This window comes from Archocentrus centrarchus, chromosome 20, assembly GCF_007364275.1.
Source record: "Archocentrus centrarchus isolate MPI-CPG fArcCen1 chromosome 20, fArcCen1, whole genome shotgun sequence".
Classification (NCBI taxonomy): Eukaryota; Metazoa; Chordata; class Actinopteri; order Cichliformes; family Cichlidae; genus Archocentrus; species Archocentrus centrarchus.
In genome coordinates, this window is record NC_044365.1 from 21,766,598 (window position 1) to 21,784,542 (window position 17,945).

The 17,945-nt window shown below is 38.7% G+C and overlaps 2 protein-coding genes across 8 annotated transcripts in view; both read right to left on the reverse strand.

The window, feature by feature from the left end:
• Positions 1-1,263: 1,263 nt before the first annotated feature.
• On the reverse strand, positions 1,264-12,936 carry puf60b (poly-U binding splicing factor b). Of its 7 annotated transcripts, none has more exons than XM_030756680.1 (12): positions 12,860-12,924; positions 12,217-12,313; positions 11,918-12,013; positions 8,594-8,683; positions 8,008-8,058; positions 6,715-6,876; positions 6,527-6,619; positions 4,673-4,886; positions 4,358-4,590; positions 3,738-3,852; positions 2,053-2,300; positions 1,264-1,961 (listed from the first exon to the last, which is right to left on the reverse strand). In XM_030756680.1, exons 3-12 carry the CDS (start codon positions 11,993-11,995, stop codon positions 1,662-1,664), a joined length of 1,584 nt encoding a protein of 527 aa, XP_030612540.1. In that variant the 5' UTR covers positions 11,996-12,013; positions 12,217-12,313; positions 12,860-12,924; the 3' UTR covers positions 1,264-1,661. The 7 variants fall into 7 exon arrangements, with proteins under 7 accessions (XP_030612540.1, XP_030612541.1, XP_030612539.1 ...); XM_030756681.1 differs by having other exon boundaries at positions 12,801-12,912; XM_030756679.1 differs by lacking the exon at positions 12,217-12,313 and having other exon boundaries at positions 12,860-12,934.
• A 2,651-nt stretch (positions 12,937-15,587) lies between these two features.
• Positions 15,588-17,945, reverse strand: part of nrbp2b (nuclear receptor binding protein 2b) — a 46,475-nt gene continuing 44,117 nt past the window's right edge. The window contains 1 exon segment of the mRNA XM_030756691.1: positions 15,588-17,920. Coding sequence (XP_030612551.1) covers positions 17,834-17,920 — 87 coding nt within the window. The 3' untranslated portion in view covers positions 15,588-17,833.

Below are 17,945 nucleotides of genomic sequence, written 5' to 3' on the forward strand. Positions count from 1 at the left end.
GAAGATATAAATGTAAAAACAAACTTTACAAAAAAAAAAATAAAATTTAAGTTAAAATTTAATTTAACACACACACTGCACCTGATGAACTAACCGGAGATGCAATCGAGGTTATATATATTTTGAAATTGTTCTTTTTTTTTTCTTAAGACATTTCAGGAAGTTCATCTTTTTGTAAGTAGATCACTCATTAAGTACGAATAATAATTTAACTAGAAAATAATACCTTCTGTTGTCTGGCACATGCTTAAGGGAGTGAGATAAAGGGTTTCCTTTACTGTGGCTTCAGGGTTTTTTTTGGGGGGGGGGGGGGGGGGGGGGGTTGTCAACTGAGCATCATCTACTCCAATCAGAGACAACATCAGAGGAACAGGTGCAATATAGTAAATAAATCAAATGCAATATAGCTGCTGCAAATAAGATGAGCACAGCTGCAGAAAACCTTTAATCTTTTAAGTTGATGACCATAATACCAATACCAGTGGTAAAATAAATTAAGCTAATATTATTTATTTTAAAATTACAGTCAGCCTACTCAGAATGTTCAGGTCAGAAGCGCTCCCCGTGGCCTAGTTAAGATGGGAAAATCTTTGTTGACATATTCATTTTATTAGTAGTAATAAACAGCCTACAAATGTAACTAATCAATTAATATTTCCCACATCATCAGCTTAATACATGTCAGTTCTTGCAACTATGAGACACTAAGTTTTCACTGCTTTTAACTTTACAGCTGGGGTTCATTCAGCTGTATTACCGTGTTGGGGCTCAGCAAGTTGCATATATAGAACATATTCCTTCAGCAGAGTAACCGCACATTATTTTCAGCATACTGTAAATTAAAAGAATTTGTGAAAATGTGGCATTTACGGCTAATTTGTGATCAAAATCTGAGCATAATTGTCTCTGAATCAGGTTATATGGTCAGCATGGGTCCCCCATGGTGATGTCATCCTTAAAAAGAACCACCTTCTGGCTTTGAGACTGACAATGCTGCTACCCATTAATCTTACTTCATTTAGGCCTGCAGTAGTCACTGTCTTTCTATAGTTAAAAGCTTAATAAGCAACTAAGTAAGAAATTATTCAACATACATCTGCTCCAAATGAAGTTAATAGTTACTGTAAGAAGCATTATAAATTCTTCACCTCCTGTCCAAAATCAGTACATATCAGAGTACTAGAGGGCAATGAATGTCAAAAGCATGTCTGTCTAGAAAGTATGTATACTATACAACCAGGTCGCTCATTCAAAACATGACGCTTTTTGTGGACAAACAATAACCTTTTATTGTACAAAGAAAAGTGTTTTACATGTCTGGCAATTTTATGAAAGAAAATAAATGGGCTAAAAGCAGGGAGAAGAAAACTAAATGGTTTGTTTTTGTTGTTTTTTTTCTTTTACCAGATTGGATTACAAAAATTCAAAACTTGCACCAAAAGGGGAGTCTTCACAGATCACAAAGCAATATCTTAACGAATCTCCCAAATGGAGCTTTTTTAACATTAATATCAACAGCATAAAAAAAAAATAATAACAAAAAAATAAAGAGGAAAACATAAGTTTCAGAGGCCTGTATGTTTAGCTGCAGTGACTGCGGCTGAAATGGGTTTGGGGAGACAGTTATGGGAGATGGGTGCTGGTGAGCCATTTCAGACACTTTATGCAGAGAGGTCACTGCTGTTGAAACGGTCTTGGTCATACACTTCAGCGACAACTTTACGACCCCCGAACCAGCGGTCATTGAGGGCCTGGATAGCTTTGTTCATCTCAGAGGCCATGGAAAACTCTACAAAGATTTTGACAATGATATCTGCATCCTCCTCTTCCCCTTGCTTTTCCTGGTATATGATGACTCTGTTCACGGAGCCAAACTTCCCACACTCTTCCGTCACCTCGCCCTCCAGGTCATCGTCTATGTCTTCCGGTCCAACCATATTCCGTAGCACCATCACTGTGGACTGCAGAGTATAAGGATGGGAACAAAGTGAGCACAGGTGATGATAAAAGAAGCAAATAAAAAAAAAATCCCAGGTAAAATAAATAAATCACCTCTGATTTTCGGAGCAGTTTCTGCATCACCATGTGTCTGGCACTGCTGCCGGAGATGCTCATGTGCTCCTGATCGCTCAGCATCTCCTGGCCTGTGCCATCCTGAAGCGTCTCTTCTTTCTCCTCTTTCTTCTCTTGTTGGTTGGAGCCACCAGCCTGATTAGACAGCACCGGTGGTGAAGCGAGCACGGGGTTCACAAGACCGACTTGGGGGACCATTGGTATGGTAGGACGCACCGGAGTCACACCTTTTCAGGGAAGGTAGACAAGGTCAGTGACAATGGGCAGTTCCAAATTACTACTATGAGTCTTGGACAAGACAAACCCATGATGTACAATTTCATCTCCTTTACTGTCAAAACTAATAAAATTACAAACAGTATTGAGTCATCAGGGCAGACGTACCAGATTAATTAGAACAATACTTTGTGTAATTCAATGTAAATGTGGCTCCTCTTTTATTCAAATTTGTACCACAAAAATCCATCTGCCAATTTAAAATGTCTTTCCCCTTTAATCCACTGAATCATTATTGAAGGAACTTCAACGCTCAAGCAATCAAGTATTTTTAGCGACTACATAGTGACGGAGTATTTTATGCAGGATCTATAAAATTTAAATAATGGCTCTATTTGCATTTATACCCAAATTTCAGCCACCACACTAGAAAATTCAGAAATTAATCAAGCAAATTTTTCTGTTCAGGAATGCAAGTAAACAACTTTTAATACTCTCTTAATCTTAATCATTCTGCTTTCCTTAAAACCGTAAATGTGAAAATTAATGGACAATTAAATTTTAGCATTAAAAATATTTTAATTAAAGAGCTTGCACATACTGGTGGATTAACCATTACAGAAACATAAAAATTATTTTTGTAATTACAAATACTGCTAAATTAGGGCAGGTTGTACAGTGCTTTGTTAAGCACTGTACCTTTACAGTTTCCTATATCTACTTAGTCGCTTGAAGTGTAGGTAACACCGTCACTAAAGCTAAACTCACAAAGAAAAGCAAATTTATACCCACTTCTGATCTCCACATTTTCTAGACCACTCTTATGGGAAGAACAGTTAATTATTAGGGGCCCAAATATTGTAAGATTTAACAAATTATGGACTTAAATTCTGGCATACTCCCTAACATTTGTTATGTGTAGTTACTTATTTATGCTCTGCCAACTCTACTTAGATCAGCTTGCTGTGTTTATGACTTGCAAACATGCGTTTCCCTCTGGTGGACAAACTATGCAACATCAACAGTCATAACATGGTTTAAAAGTGTCTCTCCTGTCTCTTCTTATTTTTTTAAAATTTTTATTTACAGGCCATTGTAAATGTCTAAAAAGATAGCCAAATGGCTATTATTGCCTGATAATATTGGCCTACCAATAAATCGGTCAGGTTGCAAACCGTTCTGAACCCATACACCATACGCACCTCCCTAAGTATGTAGCTGCATGTTGACACTGATGCACTTGTGTATCAAGTATAAATGTTGACAACAGCGTTGATCTCTTGTGTAGGCTGCACTGTAGGTTCCACATAATTGGTGGTGGTGAATCTAAACTCGTATCTATACGAGTGTTCTGTGTTTAAAGCTGTACGTTTTAAACAACACAATTACAGTTTATTAAAAACCCATCTTTGCACAAAATGAGCACCCACTCATATCTTGATGCATACCTGTGATCACCCCTGGTGCCTGGGCAGCCATAACAGCCTGAGGTATTCCCATTTGCTGACTAAGAAGTTGGGGCGCAGTTAACGCTCCCAAGACTGATGCGCCAGCTACAGCCTCCTTAAGAGAGGGGGGCCGAAGACATTAGGCAAAGGAAACACACAGAACACAACACAAGGCAGCACAGTCAACGATCACACAGCATGGCAAAAAGTGAACTCAACATTGCCTCTCTTCAGTGAGAATCGAGGTTATAAAGTAATTAACTATTCTAAGCAAGTCAAATATCTAGCAGTGGTGCTAAACGTTTTAATCATGACATTCTACGAGGAAGCATTCAGTTATTTCACAATAAATTGTCAATCTGTCTGTGCTACTCAATAAAGGTGAGGAACTTTCACTACTTAAGTTTACATATATACAAATTATAAAAACAAATTAATCTTTTCATTGTATTTATAGGTTCTGTTTATGTTTTGAAAACCTCAAACTGCATTAAAATAAGGTTACATCCATCATTTTTAATACTAACAATAAACTGAAAACAAAGCTGCCCTTCTCTAAGCAAAAATGCTCATGTTATCTGTACTGGTGTCATATCTAGCTAGATCTGTGTTATATTTACCTGGAAGGCCATTAAATCCCTTTGGAAGGGATTCATACTTGCCTGGGCTGTTATTTTAGCAGTGGCTGCCGCTGCAGCCACGGCTGCAGCAGGTGGCAGACCACCTGGGGTCGTAGGGGTCAGTAACGGCATGGGAGGAGTTACTGCTTTGCCCACCCGCAGGTACTGACCACCCAGGTCAAACAGGTTCATAGAAGACACAGCGTCCAGGGCTGACTGAGGCTTTTCATACTCTGCGTGGGAATAAAAATAGCAGTTAGTAGCAGATCAACAGGAACACAAGAGCATGAGTGAACGAGAGACCCCCAAGCTCACCAATGAACCCAAAGCCTCTGTGTCGCCCTGTGGTGGGGTCTCTGGCTAACGTGCATGACTTTATCCTTCCAAAGGCCTCGAACACGCTCTTGATGTCGTCATCTGACAGGTCAGGGTGGACGGATGCCACGTAGATCCTATTATAAGCACGCGCCTCCTCTGCCAGCTGGTCAATGATGGGTTGCGCCTGACCGATGTTACTTGGCCGCCCAACCTATAGCACAGATCAAACGTCCAGGGCTACTGAATAAAGCCTTTGTAGCGTCACCTAAGAACGCACCTACCGCAAAGTTCTACGTCCCTGTAACGCTTACTTTCACAAAAGCCACCAAGCTCAGTCAATGCCACTCATCTCCTCTAATAAGTGGTTTCTAAATTACAAAATACTACAGAATTCTCCAAACAGGAGGAGATTTCAAGGGCACAAATGATTAAATTAATGATTAGTCAAATGAAAGAACAGAAAAAGTTAGTTCTTAAGAATTCTCCCTCTTTTTAAATGACTAAAAATTTAAAACCAAAAAAAATATAAATAAATAAAAAATAAAAGCCCCTTTGGGATGTCTGCTAACTGAGCATCAATATTTAAAATAAATCTGACTACTACTAACCATAACTGGCTCTCACTGTGCGACTATGGGGTGTCAAATATCACTTGATTTACAAAGTAAATGCAAAACTAGTTCTATAAATAACTGCAACACTATCAAAGAGAAGCTACATGCTACATTAAAACACAAAATTCCTGCACAGTGTGAGAGGCTGAGTTGGTGGCAAGAGGAACGCATTGAAGATTTTGTGCTAGCGCTGCACACTCTTGTTACTTTCTCTCTTTCGCAAAACAGCTGAGCTCCCTGAGTGAGACCACGATCTGTACTACAGATGGGGCGGCCAAGTAACACCAACCAGACGCAACCCATCATCAGCACACCACGGGCACAGAGCGATGTCAGTTGCTGCTAGGCGTCCCACTGGAATTGGTCACTAATAGAAGCCTTGACGGCATCATGGAAGGCCAACACACAAACACACACACACACACACACACACACACACACACACACACACACACACATGCACGCGCGCACACGCACACACACACACACGCACACACAACGTACCTGAAAAATCAACAGAAACACAAACACAAAGAAATTAGTGAGAAATTTGTGTCTTTACTTGCATAAGTCACTGAGATTAGACATTTGAGCAATTTTACACATTATTTAACTAACAATTTAAAAAAGAAAAGAAAAAAGGATTTTGTATTCCCGATGGCAGGAAGTAATCTAAATACCAGCAGGGTTTCCACCAGTGTATTACACGACCGACGGGTCATCAGCCCTAAAAACAGCTTGGGAAAAAACTATGAAGTTATAAAAGGATTAAAAAACACAGAAACGTTCAGATTGATAGACTTACCTGTTCACTTATTACTAAGGAATAATGCAATACAATCAAACATCGGTCCAATCCAGACTGACACTTCATGTAGGAAGCAAACAGCAAAGTGAAACAGCTTTTCCTTGTATGCTGGCAAAAGTTTTTTGCTTCACTGCAAAGTGTGGTGTTTTTCAAGTGATAAAGATGTTTATTTTTTTCTCTACATGTGCATTAAATTAAAAATATTTGGACATGGATTATCATGTGTACTGATAAGAGGGACATTCCTCTTTTGGAAATCTTTTAGGTTTCATCTTTTTTTCCATTTTTCTTATTAATGTTTTAAAATATTCATAAAGATTCTGTTGGAAAACATATCTACTGTGTCTAACAGCCTTTCTGGCAGGATCTCTGCACAGGTGTATCAAACTATTCAAAAACTCTTGAGGTGCTTTCTCCACACCAACGTACCTTAATGTTTCGTCCTCCCAGCATGACTGAGTTCATCTGCTCCAGAGCCAGCTGAGCAGCCTCTGGCACATCATACTCCACAAAGGCAAACCCCTGCACCGTCACACAAAATTCAAGAATAACCAAACATCTGTACACACTTCCTTTGCAGTCTGCACCCTTATCTTAAGTCAGAGTGGGACACTGACCTTGTGCTTCATTGTGACCGAATCCCAAGACATGTCAATGCTCTTGATAGGACCGAACGGGGCAAAGGCCTGTCTGATGGTGTCCTCACCAAGCTCATAGTATATGGAGCCCACATACACCCGACACATGATCGCTAGAGCACGCTGCCGCTGAGCTGCCACCTACCAAGCAAGGGAAACAAGACATAATAAGCATTAGAGAGTAAAAGAAAGGAGGAGAAACAAACACACACACAAAGAATATATGTGTATTTTCTACTGTGCTTGCTTTCCCCAAAATTGTTAAGAGGCCAATTCCAAGTAAAGGGGGGTCTGGACAGGTAAATAGGGTAATAATGGGATACTGCAATGGACAGAACTTTGTGGGAAAAAAATATTAACATTTATAAAAACACTGATGTCATCAGAGGCGATTACAGTATGTCCTCTATTCTGTTACTACTGAACAGACATATGGAGGAAAACACATTGAAGTGATTGACATGCACAGCCCTCACAAAGATTTTGGCTTCAGTAACTGACCTGTAGTCCGGGGATGCAAGTAAGGTAACAAAAGTAATCGTGGAGTTCAAACGAAATCCATACAAAGTCTTGATGAAAGCATTTCAAACTTTCTTCTCAAGTCTAAGGTGAGGGGCGGTTTAATCACCGAAAGCTGCTCTGTTTTACTGAGGCCTTTTCTGCTTCTCTTAACTTTTACTGTGTCACCAACAAAAATAGGTTCCTAATGTATAACATCAAGGGAAGATGACTTTGTTACTTTAACAGAAAAAAAAGAGCTTGACTTTGAGATGGCCAAAAGTATCCCTGTCCCAGCATTTCTCTCATTTTGGTCCATTAAAAGGGATTGCTATCCCTCTTTTGTCCCATGCCAAGAGCTTTGTATTCTTATTTAAAAAATAAAACGAGCAAATGCATATTTTTCAGAGAGACGTGACTTTTCTCACATTTACAAACCTCCAATAAAGTCCTCTAAAAGCCTTTTCAAACAGCTAAAAAGCCTTTTGCTATCTCTTGTTAAAAAAAAAAAAAATACTGAAGCAAATTATCCCACTGCAACGCAAGAAAGCAAAATAAGTGCTTCAACGATTAACAACAGTCAGTCATCTCGGAAGAGATTGCAGAGAAGTCGCAGGTACACTATCTGTAGAAAGCCAGGTTTTCTTATAAAATATGCATTCTTTGGTTAGAAAAAAGGCAGGGACTGTTGCTACTGCAACAGTAAAAGAAGGGTAACAGTCCTTTTCCATTGGGAATGCGCACAGAAAAAAAAAAATTTAATAATCTATTGACCGATTGTAAAGGTGAGAGAGGATCTCCAAAGCCCATTGTCACTGCTGCCATCTGAAAGACAGTAAAGATGAAAAAAGTGCTGAAAAGTAGGTTAGATATCCCTTAGCTTTGCTTTTTTTTTTTTTTTTTTTTAAAAAAAGGTCATTGCTTTGCTAGATAGACAAAAGCGCTTACACTATAATCAGACCCTCCCTCTAAACAACATACAGTGAGGATTTACCTCCCTTAGCTATATTATAGATCACCACACAGCAATAAACAAATACAAGCAAGTTTCCTTTAAAGGTGCAAAGCATTTAACATGATAACCAACGCCTTCAGGATGATCTTCTCCATCTGAAAGAGAGCAGAGGCAAAAAGCAAAGTGCACATGGTCTACACATGTGTTCTTTTTCACAGCACGTGGTAGAAAGAAGGCAAGAATTTCCAAAGAGCTAAGCCCAAACCGACCCGCGATAGTAGAGATGGCTGAACTACCAGTGCAAGAAAAGACTATGATATTCTGTCTAGAATCAAGACTCACAGGTGACACGTGCACAACAAAGACTGTGTTTGGCGGAGTACCAAATAGTTTCACACATCTCACCTGCAGGTTGGTGAGCTGTTGCTGCTGATGGGCGATGGTCTGCTTCACCAACACACTCTTAATGCTTTGCTCCATGGCATACTTCTTAGCCTGGGTGGGGAGAAAGGAAATGACATTAAACCTCCACAGATGAATAAAAGATCAGCACCCTTATGTGACGTAGCATGCAAAAACTAAGCTGAAGTACAGAATTTTCATTTACTTTGTTTCCGAAAATTTCAAAACATCTACATTAACATGGAAAAAACAGATTTAATTCATCTGTATTTTCTATTAATTTTACCTTGAAGATGTCAAACTGTATCCATTCTTTGAATTCTTGTGATTTAGTAATGATGCAAATAGATAAACTCACTAATAGCATGATCATAAATGATTACATTTCTTATAAAAACTTTAATAGGTTTACAAGAAGCCATCAATCGATCACAATCTACACAGAATTATCACTACAGGCCAAAGAAGCAGCATCACTAAGGGGGCAAATTTCACTGGCTGAGTGGCCAGGGTACACCCCTAGGCAAGTGTGACTTGATTAACTGAGGACAAGGATTTGGCATACAATAGTGCACTGTTTATTTGCAGTTTATGCATCAGAAATTGTTAAATAACTAAATTTTTTGGACATAGTTATTTGCAGACAGTAAATTGAACTGGAAATTCAGGAAAGGCTGGTTGTTTGCGATGTTGTCAATGGCTGTTTTTGTGCGTACCCGGGATCCTCTGCATTTTTTTGCCAGGTTTCCATGTGTTGCGTCACATATTCAGTCAAGTGAAAGAAACATACTCTGTGATTCAATTTCTTGGAGAACCACCTACAGCGCCAATAACTTGAATAATTGAATTAGTTTTTCCATAAGACTGCAGTGTCAATAACTGCATGCATGCAAGAAATCAGAGTATATGCAAGCAGGAGGTCAAACAGTGTATCTGACTTCTAGAGACTACCTTGTGTTATTTTCAGGCAACCGTTTTAAATATGGTGATGTAATACTATTAGGAATCACCTTTGCTTTATCTACCCACATAGATGGTACTTTTTCTACCGGCTGTCTCGGACATTAATATGCGTACAGTTAAAACAGACATTAAGTGTCATGCATCTGTAGACCCTTTCAAACATGCACTCCTTTATATTAATCTGAAGTGATCGTGTATGAATGTACAACCTAGTCACTATTCCATATAAGTCATGACAGTAAACCTTACTAGAAGAGGGCCAATAACGTTTATGTTTCACTTCACATCTGAATGCATGTTGCCACACTAATGGATAGGCATGCATATGCATCTTAAATTAATCAGCGCACTAAAAGACAGACTGATCTCGAGAATGCCTCAAATCAGTGGTTCCCAACTGGTGTGCTATAAGATTTGTGTGAATTAAACATTATTACTGTAACTGCACATAATGACTGAACTTTAAATGTGCTACATTAGTGCACATCAAATGCCCTTACTGACAGTGCAGAGAACAACAATTACAAGGTACAAATGATCCCCTTCCTGTCTAGAGTAAACAACACGAAACCACCTAAATGAAAAAAAAAATAAAAACACTGCCAGCGGTGCCAAGCAGGCTAAAAGGCACTTGGAAACCAAACATCATTTCTGAGAGACTGTAACAAAGCACCAGATCGGAACCATAAACAGGAAGAAATTTGATTATCTCAAGTGTCTGATAAGGGAATGAATGCAAGTTATTACTGACAACAGTACAACGTAGGAGTCATGCTCTAAAGTGTCCTCATCTGAAAATACAATCAAAATCCACTGTTTGAAATAACAGTCTATTTTCTGTACATGTCAATGCAGGTATGTCTTCCCACTTTTAGTCTATCTCATTCTTTTATGGAAAAAAGGGTCATTTCAATATTTTAGCATCAACGCTGATGAATCAATAACAGAAACAGCACAGAAGACACAGTTTGCATGTTTTCAGCTGTCTGATGCACACAAAGATCAGTCAAAACTCAACAAACCCCTTTCATTTGTATGCTAAATTCCCCCAATAAATTCTCTTTACAATTATACATCTTACAGATTCAAATGCTTATAAAGTCAAATTTGTAAGATTAACTATTTATGACCATAATCTAAGCCTTGATAAAGTTTTAACAGTAGCTGAAGTTATTTTGTTGCTTCCAGCTGTTTGTAAAGTCTTTTCTTTAGGTTTATTAATTACCCACAGAAGTTGGACCTTTCCATAAGCTTCTCCAGGGCAAGAGAGCAGCACATATTTACCCATTCCTTAATAACAGTTATGAAATCCAGGTTTTTCATATATATGACATTAAAGAAATCAAAGTATTACAAGTAGGGATAACTCTGTAATGAATGTCACAATATGTGAGATTATTTTATTAAAATCTTCATAACTACTGTTAATAAATTTGAAATTAATAACCAAGTATGATTAAGGTTAAATATATTTATTGACAAATAACTGATTTGTAGAACAGATGCAAATTTACAATAACCATACAGATAATGTTCATGGGTGCTGTTTACGATAATTGTTTTAAAGTAGATAAAAGAATATGGAGCTAAAGACTTCTGAATCCTTTGTTACTTATGTGCATGTAAAATGTCACTGATCTTGTTTTAACATCGAAGCCATGGGTTAATGATGCTGAATTTTTTTCCACAATCATATGTCCAGGGCGTACCCCACCTCCATGCCATGAATTTATATTCCCTAATGGGTGATGCAACATAAAAATCTGCCAAATCAAACATGCGGTGCTACCCACTGTGTTAGTCCTTGTGAATATGGAAATTACTGATGCAGTTACATTGTGGAAAAAGAGGGCTTTAAACAGCTGGTTAGAAAATCTTTTTCAGTTTTATTATGTGCCAATATTGTGCAGCTCCTGGCTAGTTACAAGGTTAAGTTACTTTAGTTACCGTTAGTCAAGCAATTACTTTGTATATGTACTTAAAATTTCCAACACTAGCTAGGCTACTTTTGTGCTTACATTTGACTTGTGTGTGTCACTGGATATAATGCTGTGTCATTACTAGTGCACTATAATGCTGGTGCTGGCACTTTGTTTCACTAGATTCACAATGCAAATTGGGAAGTGTGTCATCAGTGACTGCAGCTCATTGGAAAAGGAGGATAGAAAATGCCCTTCATTTACTTTTACTTATAAATGTTGCTGCCTGCAAGCATAAAAAAAACAAAAACAAAAGCTCAATTACAAAAATAAGTATTGTAAGTTTTCTTGAAATGCTGTGATATAATTTTGAGGCTATATCGCCCGTCCTTACATTGGACACTGGGTAATAACATTATCACGAGCAGACAATGAAATGGCCTACCCTCTGAAGTGCCTCCTGCTGCTCTGGGGTGAGAGGCGGCAGGCCAAGCTTGGAGCCCGTCCCCTGTCCATTCTCCATCGTCAGAGCTTCACCACCCTGCAGTCCAGAGAAGAGAGCATTTTACACAAAAACCGAAAAATAAGAGTACAAACCCCTGCCTGTATACACTGTTCATTCACACTGTATTGCAAGGAGAAGTCACACCATCTCAAACAGAACAGGATATCGGTAAATATGCCACCATTTACAGGACATACCCCGAATTTTTTAAAGCAGGTGGGACTGTATGGGCTTCTTACCTACGCAACCCGCTAATCGCTGGGTCCACCAGACTGAGGCGGAAAAGCCCCCAAGGGGATGAGCACTGATGGGGAAGCTTTAACAAGTCAACAAATTCTAGGGGAAATAAAAAATGCCTTCAGACTAAAAAAAATAACAGGAGCAGGAAGCTAGCATCATTTTACATTGAACTCCACATATAACCAGCCGTCTATGCTCAGATTTTTAGTCAGCCAGGGTGATGCGCATGAATGCTAACGTTACGTTGTATACGCGGTGGCTAACTAAGGTAGCAGCAACGAGCTAAAGTTAAACCTTAACCAAAAAAACGTTTAACTGAGTACGATATACAGCTTAGCTACAACAGCTTTCCTGTACTTTGATGACCTTAAAACGGCACAATCGCTACAAGCAGTTCCGCATGATTAGCGAGGCCTGGTCTCTGCTCAGATAGCGTTATCTTTCCTGCTAGCTGATATTAGCTAACATCAGGCTTTCATCGCTATGGCGCGTGAATCAATCTGCACGTTCTCGTAAGATATGCTGTCAAATTTAAAGAATACTCAGTGCACCAAAATACCAAGAGACATCGTGTTTTACTTACGCAGGGACCACTACAGCTGAAATCAGTTAATGTGCCTCTTTATCAAGGAATTTATTTACCGCAGTCTCCGTAACCGCCATGAAGCACACCTTCTTGGAGAGGCCCACACACGTCAACGCTCGCGAGATTTCCCTGTTTTCAATGAAAGGTATCGCGAGAAATTAACTTCTCGCGATGGCGTGGGTGGTTTAAATACGCATTTTTTTTTATCCATGAAACGTTCAAGCTAAAATTATTTAACTTTCTGTGACATTATTGATAATTTAATGTATTCAGTTATTACTACTGTGTTATTATTAATCAGTTACTCTGCGTGGCAGGGTGACTAGGGCCTTTGTGCACTCCTGTTTTCCCTTTTTCCATTGCACTAACTGATAAAACTGTTATACCAGATCCTCCTTTGTCTGGCTTCAAGTGGGATGTATACATAGATTAGTACATCTCCTTTCACTTATATGTTTCTGGGTCATTCTAGAATTAGATGAAAATTTAGGCTTCAAAAATTGTGAAAACAGATCCTTTATTTTATAAATTTCTCTTGTGTATTTCAGGGGGACAAATAGTTTTTTTAAGGCATCAAAGGTACACTTTTTATAACGTATTTAGTGGCTGTGTGCTATCCTTGGTGCACCCCTGTTACCCCTACTGCTAAACCTGAGAAAGTAAATTTTAAAAATATTGTTTAATAAATTCTTGACCATTAAGTTAAAGATGCTCACCCTCATACTGAATACTCATTCAATTTCAGAAAATACCTGTTCTATACTAATTTTAGCAACTTTCAAAATCTACCTTGCCCCACTTTTCAATATTCATATGTTTGTGAGTGTCTGTGTGTGTTTTTGAATGGATATATTACTTTTATTTGTGGACTGTGACATACATGGTATGGTAACAGGGTTGCAAATAATTGCTACTGTAATATCAGTGTTTTCTCAGAATCTAAAGCACGGTGAAAGTCAAAGATAAATGTAGTTACATAAATAAAGTAAAAATTTATAAATAACTGTAAAAATATGTCAAAGAGGACCGACCTGTTCTTTAGCCATGGTGTTAGCACATGACTCAGTCATGTTACTTCCTCTTTGTCATTTCACTCGCTGTTGTGTCTTTGTTTTCCAGACTAAATAGATTTTGGGTAACAGGGTTGCACATTTGTTGTGAGACACAACTTGCAGTGCATAATTCCTGTTCTTTAAAATTTTCTGATGTTTAAAAAGTGGTTTAACAATTAAAAAGAGATGCGTGTCAACAAAATAAAAACACAAAAAAGTGGATTTATGACTTAATTTAACTGTTATATTTGACATGCAATTTGGTTATCAAGAAGTTGGGAGAAGAAAAAATGCCACCTTGGGGGGGTTCTCAAGAGCTATTTTGTATTTTAAATAATATTTTGGAACCACTTGTTCAACAACTAGGTTTATATTTTGTCTCAGGAAAGGAAATTTACACAAGAAATTCATGGGGTGGGATGGAAAATGTCCTGCAATTGTTGAGAGGCCCTTTTTGTGGAAAGCATTTATGTTGACTTAAAAGAGAGGCAAATGTGATGTAGGACATTGCTGTGCAGTTCCACACAAAAGACACCTGATCAGCCTCAGTTTTACCTGCATTCATAACCAAAATCTTGCGATTCTGATACATGGAAAATTTTTGATGATGAAAGTTGGCGGACAATAATGTCCTTGTGTTACCACCGAACATTTGAGTGTTTTAATATTTTTTGTAACAATATCCAGTGAGCAGCAGTTCTTTGGGGAAAATGCCTTGTTGATGTCATGATTGCTTCGAGCTGGTAGGAAGATAACATTTGCTCAAATAAGCACTCATTACAACCAAGGTATATAGAAGAGCATCACTGAATGTATAACTTTGAAGCAGAAGATGCCACTCCTGTCAGCTAAGAACAGGAAACTGAGGCTGCGATGAACATGGGCTCACCAATGCTGGACAGCAGAAGATTGGAAAAATGTAAATGTGTCCCGGATTCAAACCCAGGACGTTGTTCTGTGCTGCCCCTCAAATCATCTCAAACTTGCATATTGAACAAGGCAATGAGTCCACTGTACTCAAATAGCCTCCAGTGTCACCATATCTCAATCCAGGAGCGCACCCTTGGATTGTGGTGCAGCCGACAAATCTGCAGCACCCGTGACACTATCATGTCTGCGGACATGTCTCTGAGGAATGTTTCCAGCACCTTGTTGAATCTATTAAGGCAGCTCTGAACAAAAAGGGGGTCCAACCCAGAACCGACAAGGTGTACCTAAAAAAGTTTTTTTTTAAAATAAAACTAACGTGTTAACCATTTAGTTACCTGTAATGAAAATAAAAAATAGGCTTTTTGGGAAAAAAATGTGCTTTCAAAGCTAAGATAAAATGGAGAAATATCTAGTTTCTATCAGCTTGGTCAAATTTGTCAACACAAGCTGCATAGATGTGCCTTAACAAGTATTATGTTGTCTATTCTGAAGTTCTTTAAAATTTTGCCCCTGCCCCATATGAACAATGAAAACAAAACCAAGAACAAAAAAAGGGAGAACTCTGGTCCAGGGTGGCAATGTTAACTTAAATGGTTAAAAACTCCACTACCAATAATCTGTTATTCTTAATAAATGGATACTCCTAATATTATTATACATTAAATAAAATCCACCGCTCTCTCTTGCTTATTGAACTTTTAGAAATGTAATAATGGGACCATCAAAACATACTCAATGTATCTGAAGAGCAGTGAATGACGGGTGTGTTAATAAATGAAATTTGAATAATCTGAGACATAACCAACATACCACATCTTGTTTATTGTCATGTATTTAATTGCAGTAGCTACAATATTTACCAAAGGTTTAAGTAGAACACATCTGAAGGCAAGTTTTATTCAACAGTCACAGGAGAAAAAAAAATGTAATCTGTAAAATGATATGGAAGGGTTGTTTTTTATTCATTTCATGTTTGCACAGTCTGAACATTCATTTTCGCGGTCAGGTTCTCTCTGGAACTGAACTGTGACTGACAAAGGCAAAATGCAAAGTTCTGAACGGTTGCAGGCGTTTTAAGACATGCAGCTTACTAGATCAAATGAGAGCAATAGTGGCACTGCTTCACGAAAAATTTTTGTCCAGCATGAACCTCTTTTGATAGCCTCAAACAAATATGTACACCACATCCTGTAGCAGGCGACTGTCTGGGAGGATCCAGGGCTCCTGTCTTCAGAGACATACTGAGAAGTAGGCTCGACACAGAGTATAGTAAGTACTGTGAGCAATGACTGTACAGCAGCGTAACTGTTATGAAACTGCAACCTCACAGACCCAGAAAACAAATGATGCAGAGCTATGGAAAACGTGACAAACAAGAGTATATTGCTGATAATCGCTAATGTTTTTGATGGTCTAGTTTTGTTCAGGAAATATCCACCCAAATGGCAGTTTTTTTGGTTTTTTTTAACCTTTCAGAGATGTGATTTTGACCAAAAATCTGGCAGAGATACACTGCCTTTTCTATTTTTGTCTTTGTGTGGGCTGCAGTGCCATCACTTTCACATTTCACACCAGTACTGTGTGAAATAAAACTAGAGTAGATATGGTTCTGTGGAAAAAATAATAATTCAGTTTCTCATCACGTTTCAGCATCCGGAGGCCATGGAAACCTTACAGCAAAAAAAAAACAAACAAACAAATTTATAGATTTTTTTTAGGGTATTTCTAATGATTTGGGTGGATTTTACCTTCAGAGATATTTACAAAACAAAATCGCATTAGGAAATATTCTCAGATGGTTTGGGAAATACAATAATAAGTAGAGCAGTAATATTAATGAACAAAATGGCATTTTTTTAAAACATTAATTGTAAAATCAGATAGTCACAACTTTTCTCATGTTAAAATAAGACTACGTTTTGAAATCACATGATTTACTCCCATTCTTGTACACAGGCTCCTGATATTGACTGCAGCAGAAAGCATAATCATCTTTTCCATGAGTCCAATAAAAAGAGGCTGCAGCTCCTAATCAAGCTTCCATTGGCAGGGTGTCAAGTTCCTCTTCACCTCCACATAGACTGAATTTGTGGACTAATAATAAAGAATTGGAAAGTTTATCTTGTTTTAAGAAGAAAGTCAACCTGGACGTGTTCAATTCCTTAATTGCTAAGTTGGGGGTGATGCCATTTCACTGCCATAACAGGCACTTTGCAAGTCTTTGGCTTTCACAGGGGAAAACCTGTAAGAGCACTGCAGGCTGAACAAGAGGCGTCATCTCATTTCCCGTCACGTCGTTCAAGCGTGGCACGTGTAGCTGTGTGGAGATAGCTTTGAAACCTATAATGCAGTGAGGTGTGTTACTTTGAAGGTCTAAAACAAAGAAAAATAAAAGATTTGTGCAATGCATGTACTGTTCACAGTTAAACAAAAGATAAAAATAAAAAAATAAGTCAGCTGAATGAGTACTAACAGTTCACGTAGGACGGAATATCAAATTCCTAAAACTGTTATAAAGTGAAGGGTCTGGCTTGCGAGGGAGAGAGGTTTAATCACCAATAAAAGAGTGTAAACAAGGCTTTGAGGAACAAAATGTCCACTTGAAAATGTAGTTGCTGCATCTGTGAGTATAACATATCTGCTCTGGATAGTGGCATTATGGAAAAGCTAAGTTGTGAAGATATCTTAAGGCATGATAGCCCTTTTAAGGCAGGGAGTTGGTCAATCTTCCTCTGCTCTGTGGGGTTGCTGGACGCAGCCGTGATTCCTCTGGTCCTCCAACTAGAGGTTCTTTCAGTTTCACTCTCACTGCTGGCATTTTTCTTCCTTCTCACTGGGATGATTTACTGTCGGTCAAAGTGCAGCGTCCATCTGTGTTTGTCCCTTTATTTTACCCCATCTGGGTCAGCTCCCTCTGCTCCCTCAGGTCCATGGCTGTCCCGTCCTATGTGCTGCCCCCCTCTCCCTCGCTCTCTCTCTCTCTCTCTCTCTCCATCTGCGTGCCCTGGGCCCCTCCATCTGGGCCGGCCGCTGTCGTGACCCCCCTCCTCACTGCGTGCTCCCAGAAGTAAGCACTCGGACCCGGTGTTGTTTGATGGCGTTCTCCAGGAACCCCGCCACCTTCTCACTGTCCTCCTACAAAGCCCATAAGATGTGGTCA

What these genes read in the sequence shown, in the direction of transcription:
- puf60b (XM_030756679.1), bottom strand. Translation starts at nt 12,880, where the DNA reads ATGGCGGTTACGGAGACTGCG. An exon ending in TGGCGGTTACGGAGACTGCG is followed by an intron (nt 12,014 to 12,859) that starts GTAAATAAATTC and finishes TCTGGACTGCAG; the next exon opens with GGTGGTGAAGCTCTGACGAT. An exon ending in GGCACCAGGGGTGATCACAG is followed by an intron (nt 2,301 to 3,737) that starts GTATGCATCAAG and finishes TTCCCTGAAAAG; the next exon opens with GTGTGACTCCGGTGCGTCCT.